Genomic DNA, 17,790 nt, shown 5'->3' on the forward strand with positions numbered 1-17,790 from the left:
CCTTCCCTCTCCCTCCCTTACCCCCCCCTCCCTCCTTCCCTTACCCCCCCTCCCTCCTTCCCTCTCCCTCCCTTACCCCCCCCTCCCTCCCTCCTTCCCTCTCCCTCCCTTACCCCCCCCCTTTCCCTCTCCCTCCCTCCTTCCCTCTCCCTCCCTCCTTCCCTCTCCCTCCCTCCTTCCCTCTCCCTCCCTTACCCCCCCCTCCCTCCTTCCCTCTCCCTCCCTTACCCCCCCCTCCCTCCTTCCCTCTCCCTCCCTCCTTCCCTCTCCCTCCCTCCTTCCCTCTCCCTCCCTTACCCCCCCTCCCTCCTTCCCTCTCCCTCCCTTACCCCCCCTCCCTCCTTCCCTCTCCCTCCCTTACCCCCCCCTCCCTCCTTCCCTCTCCCTCCCTTACCCCCCCCTCCCTCCTTCCCTCTCCCTCCCTTACCCCCCCCTCCCTCCTTCCCTCTCCCTCCCTTACCCCCCCCTCCCTCCTTCCCTCTCCCTCCCTTACCCCCCCCTCCCTCCTTCCCTCTCCCTCCCTTACCCCCCCCTCCCTCCTTCCCTCTCCCTCCCTTACCCCCCCCTCCCTCCTTCCCTCTCCCTCCCTTACCCCCCCCTCCCTCCTTCCCTCTCCCTCCCTTACCCCCCCCTCCCTCCTTCCCTCTCCCTCCCTTGCCCCCCCCTCCCTCCTTCCCTCTCCCTCCCTTGCCCCCCCCTCCCTCCTTCCCTCTCCCTCCCTTGCCCCCCCCTCCCTCCTTCCCTCTCCCTCCCTTGCCCCCCCCTCCCTCCTTCCCTCTCCCTCCCTTGCCCCCCCCTCCCTCCTTCCCTCTCCCTCCCTTGCCCCCCCCTCCCTCCTTCCCTCTCCCTCCCTTGCCCCCCCCCTCCCTCCTTCCCTCTCCCTCCCTTGCCCCCCCCTCCTTCCTTCCCTCTCCCTCCCTTCTCCCTCCCTTACCCCTCCCTCCTCCCTCCCTTACCCCCCCTCCCTCCTCCCTCCCTTACCCCCCCTCCCTCCTCCCTCCCTTACCCCCCCTCCCTCCTCCCTCCCTTACCCCCCCCCTCCTCCCTTACCCCCCCCCCCTCCTCCCTCCCTTACCCCCCCTCTCCTCCCTCCCTTACCCCCCCTCTCCTCCCTCCCTTACCCCCCCTCCCTTACCCCCCCCCCTCCCTTACCCCCCCCCTCCTTCCCTCTCCCACCCTTACCCCCCCTCCCTCCTTCCCTCTCCTTCCCCTACCTCCCCCCCACCCCCCGTCCTTCCCTCCCCCTCCTCTCCCCTCCCTCCCGCTTTCTTTTGTGACAACAGATTGCTTGAATTCTGAGAGCTTGTTGATTCGGCGCATTGTGCACGATAATGAAGTTTGAAAAGATTCACAATAAGAGTGCGTACACTTAGACATGTTGCAGACTCCTGATTTTTAAAAATTATTTTTTGATCGGATTGGCGTCAATTCCTCTTTTTAGAAAGCATGATGCTAAATGAAACATTTAATTTCTACAGTCATCAACTCCTACACTTGATCAACACAAAGCTGATTAAACAGGCTTGAGTAAAATTAATTAAACCTTACTTTTGACCATCTTTTACAAATCCTTTTATAGAATATCCCCTATTCGTCGCAGTAGCTTTCCCACCAAGCCCTACAATGAGGGCAGTCAGTACGGCACTCTTTCCACCTAAAGAGACAAGAACAAGAATTTAGGGGGGGTTTTTTGGATCAATCCTGCCCTACCCTATTTCAGGAAGATAGTGTCAGAACTTCTATGAATCTACTGCTGTGGAAAATAGCCTGCAAGAGACATATATTCAAGCTCAAGCAGATATGAGATCAGCAGGTCCCTGCCAGTTGCCAGAGCAAACATTTTATCTTTGACAATCATTCAATTATTGAAATAGTGCAATATCATTAAACACAAGAAAAAGCTTAAAATGACAGAAAAATGAGAATACTGGAACTACACGGAATTCATCAGAAAAAGAGACTGATGTTTAGGGTGAAGAACCTTTGTCAGCCAGGACTGTAGGATGGTTCTTGTGTCATAAGGCAGCATTGGCTATGGGCAACAGAGCAGAAACAAATCAACAGAAACTAAAGCAATGGAACACACTGTCACCTATCTTCATCTTATAACTAAATCTCAGCTACGAATAAGATAACAGAAATAGACAAATCATGACATAGGAGGTGAGCATAATATAGATCATTACACTCACACAATAGATGATCTCTCATGGCATTGCCTACTGTCAGCCAAGACCAAATAGTGTTCATGTGAAGCAGGATTAGAGAACAAGGAAAATTGGACTAGAGCATGCAGATAACATTTGTTCCCAATTTAAAGGCAGAAATACAATTATAACAAAAGCTAACAGTTGACAACACTTACTTCCATTGTTTCCAACCACAAAGTTAACATTCGGTCCAAACTTAAATGGTCCAAGACAAGCATGGCACATAAAGTTTTTCAGTGAAATACTTTCAATTATTCCTACATCACCTTCATTCTGAAACAAGAAAACCCAGATTACATCTGTATAAATTCAACACTTGGCAAGAAATAAACAGAATAATATAGCTCTATTGCTAATGCTCAAGAAAACGATCTACGGCATAAGGCAAGCAGATACAAATATCTCCTAAAAAAATGCTGTAGATCTTGTTTCACCTTCCTTTGAGCAATATATGTCCCACATACCAAACATCAAATTTAGAACTGCATTCTCTAAACCGCTTATTAAGGATGGTGGCTCCGATCATTAAGCAGCATGCAGAATTCTGCTGCTGCTTAGGGCTTCTTTAATTACTGTCATTTTCTTAGCCACCAGATGATATTGTATTCTTGGCAGCTGGAAGATACTGATGTTACAGTGCTGAGGAGTCACAAGTGACATTTGAGAAATTAAAAGAGGATACAAAAAATTCTCATTTCCCCAGCTGCAACATTTCATTCTCCTGCCAAAAAGGTGCAAATTGTGATTCTAAATACATCAGTACAATAGTAAAAGAATTCTCTATTCCCTTTCCCCATTAGGAACAAAAATTCAGAGTTACTAAATGAATTGACCAGAATAGCTTCTGTCACACAGCACTGTCATGCAGACTTGGCTCACAATTATTAAACAAAGCTATTTGCACTTGAAATTTATTTACAAAACATTTCACAAATACCTGAAAACAAAACTTATGTATTCAATACCACGTACGTCACCATTACTATTTACCTTCTTTAGACACATTAGACACACACAAATGAAAACTGCAATACCCTTGCAGATGTGGTGTTCTGCATAAAGTCTGCCCTTCCTTGAACAGTGCTGTATGTCAGTTTCAAGGATAGAAAGTTTTTTTTAAAAAAGCTAAATACAGGGATACAAATTCAGAAGTGAAAATGACTACTACCTAGACAAGCCAATAATGGTGGGAGAAATGAAAGGTCAAAGACTAAAATCAAAACCAAAGAAATAATAAGCTGAATGATTTAAGGAATTAGGCAATGATGACCAATTTAACTGCTAGTACTAGCATGTAACAGACAACATTGGCGCAGGACTGTACACACAGTTATGCAACCTCAGTCATGAAAAAGATATAAAACATGCAATGCAGTATTCGCATCACTAGAGTACTACACATTTACTCATAGGTTGTTTCAGAACCAATGTGATCAGGATTTTTATACCAAATGCTCAATTCACAAATTGTACAACTTTACTTATCCAATATTATACTATATATTCTTATATCTGGATCTTAATGGTGTCCAACCTGAAGCAGCTCATTAGATTTGGTTTTATTGCTCTTAAAAATCTCTTTTGGATTCCATTAATTCAGAGAAAAATGGTAAAACTATCTGGGACTATTGCTCTGTAATCAGACACCAAGAGGTGCACAAAAGCAATGCACTTGTACTGACTATTTTGCTTCCTTATGGGGAAGTGTCACACAGACAATCTAGCCTCTACTATTGATGAATAATTTACCAAGAGCGAATTTGGAGGAAGGCTGCCTCTACTTTGTCCATTAGTTGTCACAGATTTCCCATTGCTTCTGTTGGCTTCTTCTGTATCACATTCCTTTATGTTTTCAGTTTTGATTCTCTTTAGGGGTAATGTCCCCTCAGAAAGATCTTCTTTTCGTTTTGACATGCCAAATCTTCAGACTGTAAAAATACAAAAATGATGGTGAATCATTGTGATTGTCAATTTTAAGTCTAATGAGTTTATACTTTGACTGCTTTGAGTAGAATCTCAGTGGAAGATTTCCAAAGGCTCTGAAGATATTATGATACCAATCTTCAAGTTATTTGAATGAATTCAGATTAATTCTGACTGCAGCCTTCATCACTCCAGCAAAGAAATGTTCTAGTTTCTGAAATTTCAGCTCTTTCCACTCTAGATACGTTTTTGAGCTAGTGGCAAATTCATGAACTGATTTGCAATGTTACTTATAGCATAGCTAAGGCAATAACGAATACCGTCACCGAGCTATTCCAGTTTCCATTGACAGTTACGTTGCCCTATATTATAAATTGAATTGCACAAGCTTAAACTTTTCTTGTATTGTAAAGATACTTCTGGTGGGTCTCGTTTTTACTCCATCAATCAGGCTACAGAACTGAACATGGATGCATGAAGCTGAAGATTTCAAGTAACAAATGAACAAAGGGGATTTTGGCAAAGACTATCCCCCAACAGACACCAAAAATGGCCAAAGGGAGTGGTAATGGAGACCTTGCACCATGAAATTTACTTTAACCTCTCCTGCTCTCCACCCCATCACAGACCATCCCTTTTGTTCTTCTTCCCACCCTCCCCCTTTCACTTGCTCAAAATCTATTACATTTCTAACTTTCCCAGTTCCGACAAAAGGTCACTGACCTGAAACGTTAACTCCTTCTCTCCCCACAGATGCTGCCAGACCGGAGTATTTGCAGCATTTTCTGTTTTTATTTCAAATTTCCCACATTTGCAATATGTTGTTTTTGTAACTGATAATGGATACCTTCAACTAAATCACTAAATGGTTCCAAAGGTTTCAACGTCAAACTACAAGATAAAATTACTGACTATGCTGTAACCCAATCACATGTATGCATTCACTATTTAATAGAAATCTTTCATACCAGGGAGCAACATTCTGCTGCAGCTGGTTATGGTTGGTTTATCTTATAGTGCAACAAGCAGTTATACAGCTGCATGTTTGCCAGTGAGATTTAGAAATGATTAGAATTAGCATAAAACAGCAAAAGATTAGAAAATAGCAGTCAATTATGGGAAAGGCAGAAATCACAAATATGTGAAATCATATTGACTTGCAAATGGCATACATTTTAAAAACCATAAATACCACCTATATTAAAAAAAGAAATTCATATCAATGAATAGTTACTTCAACACAACTTTAACCGACTTGGTTCATGAAAGATCATTGAGTGGCTAGTATTCAAGGGAGCAGTTGGTGGGCTTGCCAGAGGAGATGAGTCTAATGAGGACTGGAGAAGAAGGAATGGTTATTGGATGGATGCTGTTATAGCAATGAATGGAAGCCTAATAGACAAAGGCAGCTGAATATATATCCTCAATTTTGGACTTGAGCAGACAGTTCCACTGCTGAAGCAACATTCTCCCCTAAAGTACCAAAGTAGATGAATAAGACATGCTTTAACACAATTTGTGGCACATTGAGGTATAAATTTCTGGTCTGCACTAACTATGCTCTTAGGTTCAGCATCATCAGGAACTTCTAAAAGCAAATCCTACATCTTATGATCACAAGTTCATCTTTACTGTAAAATATCTAATCATAAAACGGAGACCCTGAAGTAGTGACAATGGGCCCCCTCGCTGTGTGCACTTGATACTGTAATCTCATGTGCTGTTATATATATTTCTCCTATTTAAGAAGTTGGACTGGGTAGCACCCCTTCTCCAATCTGCCTTTCCTCTCCAAAATCCTTGAACGTGCTGACGCCTCCCAAAAGTATGACCATCTTTCCCAGAACTCCATGTTTGAATCTCTCCAATTAGGTTTCCATCCCACCACACTACCTGAAACAGATCTCATCAGTCACAAAAGATTTTCTATGTGACTGTGACAAAAGTAAACTATCTCTCATCTGTCTTGACCTGTCTGTAGCCTTTGACATGCTTGACCACACCATCTTCCTCGAACAGGTCACCACTGTGGGTTGGATTGCACTTGCCTGGTTCCATTCCTATCCATCCAGTTTTAGTCAGAGAATCACTAGCAATAGTTTCTCTTTTCGCTCCTGCACCAATACCTCCCGTATCCCCCGCTAAGGATGTTTCACAGGGCCTCACTTAGGCCGAGAGAGAGACAGACAGACAGGACCCAAAGCTGCAACAGAAACTCCTGTGCTCTACTGCCCAGTTCCTGATACAGGTATTATCTGTGTTAGACTGTTAATCACTGCCTGGGTTTGTGACTAATAGTTTATATGAAAACTGAAACTCGGCTTTACCTTTATCTCAGTAAAGTAGATTCACAACAAGCTGTTGTGCTGCTAAGTATGTTCCCAACTTAGAAGGGGGTGTAAAACACCCCTATCTTATCAAATCTTACACATTACTTGAACGCTTTACCACAAGTTTGAAATATTTTCTGACCCTGTTGAATATATACTAGCCTGTTCCATCATTCTATTAGATCGTGGCTTATCTGAAATGGAATTGAGGTACATTTACTTGCCTTTTCTTGATATCCTTGATATTACAAAAAATCAATCTCAGTCTTGAAACTTTCAACTGACACAGCCTTTTGGGGGAAAGTGTGCTCCAGAGTTCCTCTACCCTGTGAGAAAATGCTTCCAGATTTTACTCCTAATGGGTATTTCAATTTTAAGATTACATCCCATTTATTTTCTACTTGTATATATTTTTCATTGAGAAAGTTTATAAACCAAGGAATAACAAGGGAGCGATAATGTTATCACCAAGGAATGAAAAAGTTACTAAAATTTCATGGGGGTGGAAATTAACAAAATTTTAATTTATTTTCTTTTTCTCCTAACCAACACAACATGAACTGATCCCACAGGCACAAATACATGGGCCATTCTTCCCAATTGGAAATTACATGGCTTCCCTCTAACAAGCCAAGATCAAATCCATGCTTCATATCAGTGGTACAACAAAATATAAACATGATAGGAAAATTCTTAAAGCACAAATTGCTAATCAGTTTTTTTTTAAACTGGTGCAACGCCATTAACAGAAAATACAACAATTGCTGTACATTTAACAGCTCACCATCATCTTCTCAAGGGCAATTAAAGATCATCCCATGAATGAACAAAAAAAAAGTAGATTACAGGTGCTGTGCTACCACTAAGTTATAACTAAGCACCATTAGCTTTTGCTATGATGAGGTAAATCAATCCTGCACAAACATTTGTTGAAGATAAACATTCCCCATATCTAGAGTAAAATCAACTAGCAGCAAGCACAAAAGCACATTCTCCATCTTGGCCAGCCTCCCACCTTCCATAAGCCTGAACTCATCCAAAACTCCACTGACCACATCCTACCTGGCACCAAACCCCACTCACCCATCACCCCTGTACGCACTGACCTACATTGGCTCCCAGTCCAGCAACACCTTGATTTTAAAATTCTGATCCTTGTTTTCAAATTTCTCCATGGCCTCATCCCTCTCTATCTTTGTAACTCCCTCCAGCCTTACAACCCTGAGGTCTCTGCACTTCTCCAATTCTAGCCTCTTGTGCGTTCCCTATTTTAAATCATTCCACCATTGGTGGCCACACTTTCAGCTTAGGTCCGAAGCAGAGAAATTCCCTCCCCTAAACCTCTTTGTCGAAGAAGTAGGTTTTGAGGAGCATCTTGAAGAAGCAGGCAGAGACAAAGTCTTTGGTCTGATAATGCTCCTGTGAGGTGCTTTGGGACATTTTACTACATTAAATGTGCTATATAAATCCAAGTTGTTATGGAACAAAAGTAGAAAATACTGGAAGTGTACAGCAGGTCATCTGCCTCTGGAGTGAAACTATTAGCCCTGAATTTCATGGATCACACTTGCACAGAAATCACGCTGAAATTCACATCGCTTTTGCCAACGGAAATTTATGTGGAAAGCATAAATTTACAGTTACCAAAGCGGGAATGCAAAAATCAGCGTGAAACAAATGCAAACGTCGCATTGCTAACTGTTCCCCACTTATTTTACAACTTGATGGGCTTATTTTCAAAATGCTGCTTCCCCTTCAGGAAATTAACACTTACTGCCTGTGCAGTAAGTTTACTGCACAGTTTGTTGTTTACAAGAAAAGCATGGGTGCAGTTCAAAATACAACAGTCAGATTCTTCAGAGCAGCATTTCATGGTCTGGCAGGAATCACCAAACTTGCATAATGAGAGGAATGAAGTGTGAATCCAAGTTAAATCTGGGTTTAAATTCACAATTGTTCAGCTGCAATCCCTGACATCTCACCACCAGGTCTGCTGGCGAGAAATGTATTGCTGATTTAGACATGCAACCAAAAATGCAGCAGCTCCATTACTGTGTCCAGTAAAATAAGATTAATTTGCACACCTTCACCATGGTCAGTTTGGGCAACATCCAATAAAAAGACTTCAAAAAGCCACTGTTAAGGTTCAAATTATTGAGAATTACCACCCATGATTAATATCTAAACCAGATGTCGGCTGACTTCGGAGTTATACCATTTTCCTGTGCTGGTGACTTCATCCGGTCAGTGCCTTCTGCCATAATGTTATGCAGAACAGGAATGGGCTTAGTGGACCATTAACAGGAATGGGCTTAGTGGACCATTCCAGCTGCTTGGTCTCTCCAAATACTGGCAGAGCAGTGGCCAGAAATATTGAGTGCATGGAGACTAATGACATTTTGATTATGTGCAGGTTTCAGCAAGAAGATTTTTATATACTTGTGGAAGAAACAAAATCATCAAGGTCAGATACACGGACATGTGACTTTGGGCTGTGCTCTGCCTAAATTCACAGGCATGAATCTACCCCAAATTCATGTAAATTTAGGAAATTCAATTATGCTGGTGGAGCTACATAAATGAGAAAGTGAGTATGACCTGCACTGTACCCATGATAGCACTTTTCACGATTACTGGATGGCTCAAAGGCATTTACAGCCAACTTTTGCACAGCAAGCTCCCACAAACAACAAAGCAAACATGATCAGATAATCTGCTTTTGAGATTTTTATTGAGGGATGAATAATGGCCAGGAAAAAGGGTCTTGGTGGGCATATCTTGGAAGCAGCGCAAACAAGGAAATTTGCATGTAGTAATGCTTCAGTTATGCAAAAATCTTGTTGGAACGAACAGTGCAACATCACATCAATGTCATATCAAATCTTACCAGGAAATTACAGGCAATTATCTCTACATAATAAAAAACCTGGAACATCCACAGCAACCAATTGTTTGAAGTCATAAACATAAAGAGAAGTAAAGTTGCGCTGTCTTGAAACAATGCTTCCCCAAAGGATTGTCAGGAAGTCAGCACAACAGCAAAATAACTTTAGCACCCTCTTTTATACACAGCATTAGTTAAAATACAACACAACAAAAACAAGAAATGCTGGATTCACTCAGCAGGTCTGGCAGCATCTGTGGAAAGAGAAGCAGAGTTAACGTTTCGGGTCAGTGACCCTTCTTCAGAACTGACAAATATTAGAAAAGTCACAGATTATAAACAAGTGAGGTGGGGGTTGGGCAAGAGATAACAAAGGAGAAGGTGCAGATTGGACCAGGCCACATAGCTGACCAAAAGGTCACGGAGCAAAGGCAAACAATATGTTAATGGTGTGTTGAAAGACAAAGCATTAGTACAGATTAGGTGTGAATATACTGAATATTGAACATCAGCAAAATACATTTGGTCCAGAATTTGCCAAAGACCAATACATTACAACTGTTCAAATCAAACGTGCACTGTACCCATGATATTTCCAGATTAGCCAATTTTATGGCTTCTCAGTCTGTTATTTATACACAATCAGACCCTTCTGTGAAAGTATTTAGAATAATGGTACTCTTGATCTCTACCAGGCATTCCCATCCTCTCCCTGGTATCCATTCCTCTGTTCTGCTTACTGCTGCGAATAGAGCTTTCACAATATTCTGCAATCATGCACCATCTTACTCTTTCAAATGCTGACTGACCTGTTTCTTTCTAAGATTTTCAGTTTTCAAATTCACATTTATAGCATTGCCTTTTACTTTTATCCCCTGCAAGGTAAATTATACCCTGCAGACAGTTTTATTGGATACTCACACACAGTAAAAAGGACTGAAGATACTCAAGCTCAAAGGACCACAGCTACATAACACAGAACTTCAGTTTGGACTATGTACCAAACTAGATCATTACCAATAAAAGGGCAAGTTACCCACATTAATTGATATACAATCAATCTATCCTCAACTCAGATGTGTCACAAATCCCAAGACATGCACCATACACAAGAATGATACTACTGGGGCTGTTGATTTTTTAAAATTCATTCATGGGATGTGGGCATGGTTGGCTCGGCAGGCATTTATTGCCCACCCCTAATATTTATGCAATACCATATAAAAAGAAACAGCCAAGGTGTACATACCCAAAATATCACGTTCCATTTTTCCTTTTAACATATACTGAGTAAGGGTTTAACTATTTCCAGCATTGTTTTCACTTCATGTAAAAGTTTTTGCCTACATGTATTTCAGTATTTATAGGTGCACTCTCCAGATGAGAGTCAATAAAGGCATTGTGTCACCATGTTATGCAGAACAGAAGTTTCAAAGTTTCATGAGTTTGCTCATTCAGCTAGGGTTGGCATAAAGGTACTACAAAGGGAACACAGGGAGCTAGAGGGGAACTATTTATGCTGGTTGGGGAGTCTAGGACTAAAGGCATAGTCAAAAAATTAGAGTCAGAACTTTCAAGAATGAAACTAGGAAACACCTCTAAAGACAAAAGGCAGTAGATGTTTGGAACACTCCCCTGCAAATGGCAACTGATGCTAGATCAATTCTAAACTTTAAATCCAAAGGTCTTAAGGGATATGGGGCAAAGGTATATGGAGTTCGGTCACAGATCAGCCTTGATCTCACTGAATGGCAGAATAGGCTCGAGGGGTTAAACGGCAGACTCCTATTCCTATGTTCCTATTTGAGCCTCACTGTCCCATGTTAAGGGATGGACCAACTCACATTTGTACCAGTGAATCCTCCACATATGGAGTTTGAAAGGAAACAGTTAGCCTTAGCTGAGATACTACCTCCCTGTGGTTAAGTAGCTTGCAGACAGTCAGTACACAAACTCACACATGCAGACCAGTCACCAGGATGAGGTACTAGAGAGCTCAAAGCACCTACAGTCCAGTTACGAGTCAACACCTTCAAAAGGACACACTGACAGATAAGCATCTGATATCATTGCATTGCAAGCAGGGTTACTGGTTGATGATTGAAGTAGCAAAATGCTTTTATCTATGAGATCTAACAATGTGTTCAGTGTCACACTCTAGGTTTCCATCTGCTTGGATTGTGAAAACCACAATCTAGGGGCCTGGACCCTAAAACCACTTCACCCCAGTCAAATCAGCACAGCCCAATCAGATGAGGCCAAGCTGCCATTTAAACTCCACACATGGAACATTATGCACAGTTCTGGTGTCACAAAAAGGATACAGAGGAACTGGTGGAGGTGGAAAAAAATTTACCAGGGTGATACCAGAACAGAGGTTCTATCTATCTACAGCAAAAAAAAAGAGGGGTAACCTGATAGAGATCTGTAAAATTATAAAAGGATTAAAATGGGTAAATGTAGATACAGAAAATGTGTTTATACTTGCGGGAAAGTCCAAAACTTGAGGCTCTCAACCGGAGATAGTCACCAATAAATCCAATAAGGAATGCAGGAGAAACCTAATTTTTAAACCGGAATGGTGAGAATGTGGAACTCACTACTGCAGCGAGTAGTTAAGGCGAATAATATAGATGTGTTTAATGGGAATCTAGATAAGCACATGTGGGAAAAGGGAATAGAATGGTTACAACATAGGAGGCAGCCCATCGTCAGTGCCAGCTCTCTGCAAGAACTCACCTAATCACACTCCCCTACCTTTTCCAACAGCCCTACAACTTCTTTCTCTTCAGATATTATCCAGTTCAATAGAGGGCCCTGTTGATGTGTTCTGAAACGTTAACTCTGCTGCTCTCTCCACAGATGCTGCCAGACCTGAATATTTCCAGTATTTCTCGTTTCTATTTTAGTCCTGTTGATGGAGTTCACTAAGGAAGACTAGGAGGAGGCTTCAATAGAGCATAGACTCCGACATGGACCATTTTTGGGGGGTACCAAATGAAATGATTGTGGGCTATTAATGCAATGCTTTTTCCCTCCCCCAATTAAATGACCCGAGAAGCCTCTTTCGCCCGGGTTATTTGCTGGGTAGAAATCCGGGCCACATTTCAAGTAGCATTGGGCATCGGCTCAGGGGCAGGAGAACAAAATCCTCAGCAGTATTGCAGCAAACACCCGCTGACTGGCCGGGACCCACCTGAACAACACTCGCTGCTTCAGCCACGACCCTCCTCGGCCCAAATCCGCCGAAACACAGTTCAAACTTCGCTACCGCTATGCGCACGCGCATCCTCAAACCGCCGCCTCTCATTTCACTTCACTTCCGGCTATGAATCGCAAACATGCGCACTGAACACATCTCAGCAGCGTGTAACCCGCCCGACAGATCCACGCTACGCATGACTAACACCGACGTTCCTTTGTCTCTCCACTCGACGCATGTCCAGTCCTCTCCGAGTCTGATGTAACGGTGTGTTATGCGCATGTCCGAGGTAGTGGCGACAACGCGCATGTTCGGAAGCGCAGGTTTCGCGCCGCGCATGCGCACCGTTGTCCGCGCTCTCTAACGGTTGAGGATTGTCGTTTAATTTCAGGTCTGTGGTTTTCACTCACATGTTGCGTTGTTTCATTTTACCATCTGTACCAACTGTATTATTACTTTATCTACCATCTGCCAGCTCCTTATGTCTTATCCTCCGGACAGCGCTGTTTGTTCACATTGTAAATGTAAATTTGTTGGGAACCGAGAGCGCCAAATTTGAATGAACAAAAACGTCGGAGAAGTTAGGAGCAGAAAAAGGGAGAAAACTTCACCCAGAGAGAGTGGGAGAACATAATAGGAGTAGGCCTTTCAGCCTGCTCTGCCGTTCAGTGAGATCATGGCTGATCTACTACTTCAACACCATTTTCCTGCACTATCCCCTTGATATCTGTAATATCTAGAAATCTGTTGATCTTTGTCTCGAGCATACTCAATGACTGAGCCTCTCCAGCCCTCTGGGACCGAGAATTCCAAAAATTCACCACCCATTGAGCGATGAAATGCCTCCTTATCTCAGTCCTAAATGGCCTGCCCTTTATTCTGCGACTGTCCCCTGGTTCTAGACGCCTCAGACAGGGAAACATCCTTCTTGCATCTACCTTGTCGAGCCCTGTAAGAATTTTGTATATTTGAATGAGATCACCTCTCATTCTTCTAAACTAACAGGTCTGTAGTTTCCCATTTTCTCTCTCCCTTTTTTAAATAGTGGGGTTACAATTGCCACCTTCCAATCTGCAGGGGCCATTCCAGAGTCGATAGTAGATATATTGATGGTCATCTTTCAAAATTCTAACTACATCCACCTCTTTCAACACTCTGGGATGTAGATCATCAGGTCATGGGGATTTATCTACACTAAGTCCCATTAATTTCTCTAGTACTTTTTTTTTTACTAATAATATCTTGCAGTTCCTCATTTACACTTGTCCCTTGATTTGCCATTATTTCTGGGAGGTTTTTAGTATTTTCCTCTGTAAAGACAGACAGGAAGTATTTGTTTAGTTTCTCTACCATTTCCTTATTCGCCATTATAAATTCTCCTGACTCTGCTTGTAATGGACCTACACTTGTTTTTGCTAACCATTCCCTTTTTACATATCTATAGAAGCTTTTGCAATCAATTTTTATGTTTCTTGCTAGTTTACTCATATTCTATTTTCCCTTTCTTAATCTTTTTCTTGATCCTCCTTTGCAGATTTCTAAAATGTTCCCAATCCTCAGGCTTACCATATTTTTTGGCATCTTTATACATTTCTTCCTTTGTTCTAATACAATCCTTGATTTCTTTCGTTAGCCATGGTTGGACCAATTTCCTTATAAAAACTGGAAATCTGACTTAAAAATGGATAATGCTGGAAAACATTCGGCAGATTATGCAGTATCTGCAGAGAGAGAAACAAGAGTTAATGGGCTGAATTTTTGCCATGAAGCTGGCAAACAGGAGTTGGGTTTCTTTTTGGGTCAGGGGAAAACTGTACCCAGAGAGAGACGGAGAACTGTACCCGGGAAGAATGAGGAAAACTGTACCCGGGAAGAATGAGGAAAACTGTACCCGGGGAGAAGGGTAAAGCTGTACCCGGGGAGAGGGGGAAAGCTGTACCTGGGAGAAGCGAAAAACTGTACCCAAGAAGAATGGAAAGCTGTACCAGGGAGAGGGAGAAAACTACCTGGGAGAAGCGGAAAGCTGTACCCGGGGAGAGGGGGAAAACTTGGGAAAACCTTACCCGGGGTAAAGGGGAAAGCTGTACCCCGGGAGAGAGAGGGAAGATCAATCATGCTTGATGAACCTGATTGAATTTTTGGAAGAACTCAGTAAATTAGTGGGCAGGGCAATGTCTATGGATATTATTTATATAGACTTCCAGAAGGCATTTTTTAAAGTCCCTCATAAAAGATTGTTAGCTAAAGTTGAAACTCATGGTAGTGAAGGTGAATTATTGACCTGTTTAGGAAATTGGCTTAGTGGCAGGAGACAGAGTAGGGATTATCGGCATGGACTCTAATTGGCAAGATGTCACTCAGGGTGTCCTGTGAGGATTTGTGTCGGTGCCTCAACTATTCACTTATTAATGACTTCGATGATGGGATGGAGGGCCATATGTCCGCATTTGCTGATGGTACCAAGATAAGCGACATTGTAAACGGTGAAGATGGAAACATAAATTACGAAGAGATAACAATGGAACAATGGCCAAAACTGTTGCAAGTGGAATTCAATGTCAGTAAATGTGAGGTCATCTACTTTGTACCTAAAAAGAATAGAACTTGGTACATTCTAAATAGTGAAAAGCTATAAACAGTGGCGATCCAGATAGATTTGGGGTCCATGTACATAGATTATTAAAATGACATGAACACATACAGAAAATAATCAAAAAAATTAATAGTATGCTGAACTATATCTCAAGGACAAGAATATAAAGGGGGAGTAGAAGTTGTGCTTCAGCTGTAAAAGTCCTGGTTTGACTATACCTGGGGTACTGTGAGCAGTTCTGGGTACCCCACACCTTAGAAAGTATTTATTGGTCTTGGAGGGAGTGCAGCCTAGATTTAGCAAAATGATACCTGGATTCCACAGGTTAAATTGCGAGGAGAGATTGCACAAACTAGGTTTGTATTCCCTGGAATTTAGAAGGTTAAGAGGTACTTTGATCCAAGTTCTCAAGATAATAAGGGGAACAGTTTCTATCTATCCTATTTCCGCTGATGGAGAGTCTAGAACGAGGCGGCATAGTGAAAACATTAGAGCCAGACCTTTCAGAAATGAAATTAAGAAGCACTTCTACATGCAAAAGGTGGTCGATGTTTCAAATTCTCTTCCGCAAATGGCAGTTGATGCTAGATCAATTGTTAATTTTAAATCTGAGATTGATAGATTTTTGTTAACCAAAGGCATTAAGGGATATGGGGCAAAGGTAGGTAGATGGAGTTTGGTCAGATCATCCATGATCTCATTGAATAGCCAAATAAGCTAGACCAGCAAAATGGCTACTCCTTTTCCACTCAAGCTAGATCTTGTAGTAAGACCCAGGCCAGTCGAACAGCATGTGATATGCAGTCTGCAGCTTATTGAATTGAATGCATAGATGTTTTACCAGGATGGGGGGAAGGAAACAGGCATTCAAAGAGGAGAGTTATTGAACATCGTGTAGAAAAGTACAACAGAACCTTTACTATCGACTTAATGGAGTGGATGCACCCACATAACACCTCCTTCCCTCTGAGACAGATAGTGAAAATTGATATTAAAGAGTTCTTGATATTTCAAACAGGCGCACATGGTACAACAGTACCATTGCCACAGGAATGGAGAGATGTGCAATACAAATAACATAAGAATGCAGATTATTTCAATGAGGTGACTTACAATTGACATAAACATGATGAAAACATACAACGAGGTAGTGTGTCGTGCATGGATTTGTGCTTTGGAATTCTGGCAGATAAGTCAACATCTGAAAAATGCTGGTTCTGCTATACTTCTAAACTGTTCAAATAATATCTAAATCTGACAGGTTGGATAATGTAATTTATTTATTGAATCTACATGACCACATACAGAGAAGCCTAATAATCAGGTATGTATGGGTGTGGGTGAAAGGGGGACTTAATTGAGAAGACAGAATTTCCCCTTTCCTTTTTTTGATTCAGAGTTTGTATATGTACATTTATGCCATGTCACATTGCAGGTATATTTTGGAGTGTCCATATTATGAAACTGAAAACATTTAGAGGATTCTGATTGGTTTTTCTTTTAATTGCTTTGGTCTGAAAGAACGAGCTTGCATTTCTATAGCCCCTTTCACGATCTCAGGACATCCCAAAGCACTTACAGCCAGTGAAGTACTTTTGAGGTCTAGTAGGAATTGCAGCAACCAGTTTGAGCATAGCAAGCTCTCAAACAGCAATATGTTAATGAGCAGATAATTCTTTCTTAGTGATGATGGGTGAAGGATAAAATTTGTCCAGGATACCAGAGAGAACGCTCCTGATTTTGAAATAGTACCTGAGAATGTTTTAAGTTCACCTGAGGGTGCCGGCTGGGCCTCAGTTTAACATCTCATCTGAAAGGCGATATCCCCAACAATGCATTGCTGTTTTTGTGTTTGTCTCTGGAGTGGGACTTGAACCCATGACTTTCTGACTCAGAGGCAAGAGTGTTACCAACTGAGTCACACTGATCATCTGGGGACTGCATCTACTTTTAAAAAATGTATCCTTGACTACCTGATTATGTACTTAGTTTAGTTTAAGAGCTAAGATGTATATTTTTCTCTTTTTTATTGAAGAGCAGTGTCCTGAAATAGAAGCTGGAATCATGGGAGTGAATGACTTGTGGCAGATTTTAGAGCCTGTTAAAGAATATGTTCCATTACAAAATCTTAAAGGGAAAACATTGGCCGTGGATATGAGCTTATGGGTTTGTGAGGCTCAAACTGTGAAAGGCATGATGGGAACAGTCATCAAGCCACACCTCAGGTAACATAGAATATTAAGTACTATATATTATGTAAATGTTGCACACCAATATTCATTTTAGGACTATATTTGAAGGTATGGTTGCTCAGAGTATTGGGCCACCTGTGTCACAGAGTAATAACATGCGTAGTTTTGTCGTTTTCTTGCTTGGATAGATTTTGATCTCAATGTGCCATTTGGCAGACCATGTGTTTTACAAAGGGAGGGAAATGAAAGAGTCATCCCAGTCATCGTACTCTGCTAGTGACTGGTTTGAAACAGGGGTTAGCGTGCACAGAATCACTTGTTTAAACTTGCTCCTTTAGTAAGAAATAATATGGAGAGAAAGAAAGGAAGAGCAAGTAACTCGTGCCTGTTCTCTTTACTTGCAACAATAGGCAGTTACATAGAAATTAGACTCTGTTAAGTTAGGAGGGAAGAGAA

The 17,790-nt window shown here is 41.9% G+C and overlaps 2 protein-coding genes across 5 annotated transcripts in view; one reads left to right on the forward strand and one right to left on the reverse strand.

Moving 5' to 3' along the window:
• Positions 1-1,382: 1,382 nt before the first annotated feature.
• LOC137356999 (structural maintenance of chromosomes protein 6-like) lies at positions 1,383-12,751 on the reverse strand. The gene is made up of 4 exons (XM_068022932.1): positions 12,544-12,751; positions 3,960-4,138; positions 2,366-2,483; positions 1,383-1,654 (listed from the first exon to the last, which is right to left on the reverse strand). Exons 2-4 carry the CDS (start codon positions 4,122-4,124, stop codon positions 1,545-1,547), a joined length of 393 nt encoding a protein of 130 aa, XP_067879033.1. The 5' UTR covers positions 4,125-4,138; positions 12,544-12,751; the 3' UTR covers positions 1,383-1,544.
• A 112-nt stretch (positions 12,752-12,863) lies between these two features.
• Positions 12,864-17,790, forward strand: part of LOC137357007 (flap endonuclease GEN homolog 1) — a 41,880-nt gene continuing 36,953 nt past the window's right edge. For 2 of the 4 annotated variants that reach the window (XM_068022963.1, XM_068022942.1), the window contains exons 1-2: positions 12,864-12,940; positions 17,183-17,367. In XM_068022963.1, coding sequence (XP_067879064.1) covers positions 17,207-17,367 — 161 coding nt within the window. In that variant the 5' untranslated portion in view covers positions 12,864-12,940; positions 17,183-17,206. Of the gene's footprint in view, positions 12,941-13,033; positions 13,501-17,177; positions 17,368-17,790 lie in introns of those variants that run through there. The other 2 variants (XM_068022945.1, XM_068022954.1) reach the window with 2 other exon arrangements.

This window comes from Heterodontus francisci, chromosome 3, assembly GCF_036365525.1.
Source record: "Heterodontus francisci isolate sHetFra1 chromosome 3, sHetFra1.hap1, whole genome shotgun sequence".
Taxonomy (NCBI): Eukaryota; Metazoa; Chordata; class Chondrichthyes; order Heterodontiformes; family Heterodontidae; genus Heterodontus; species Heterodontus francisci.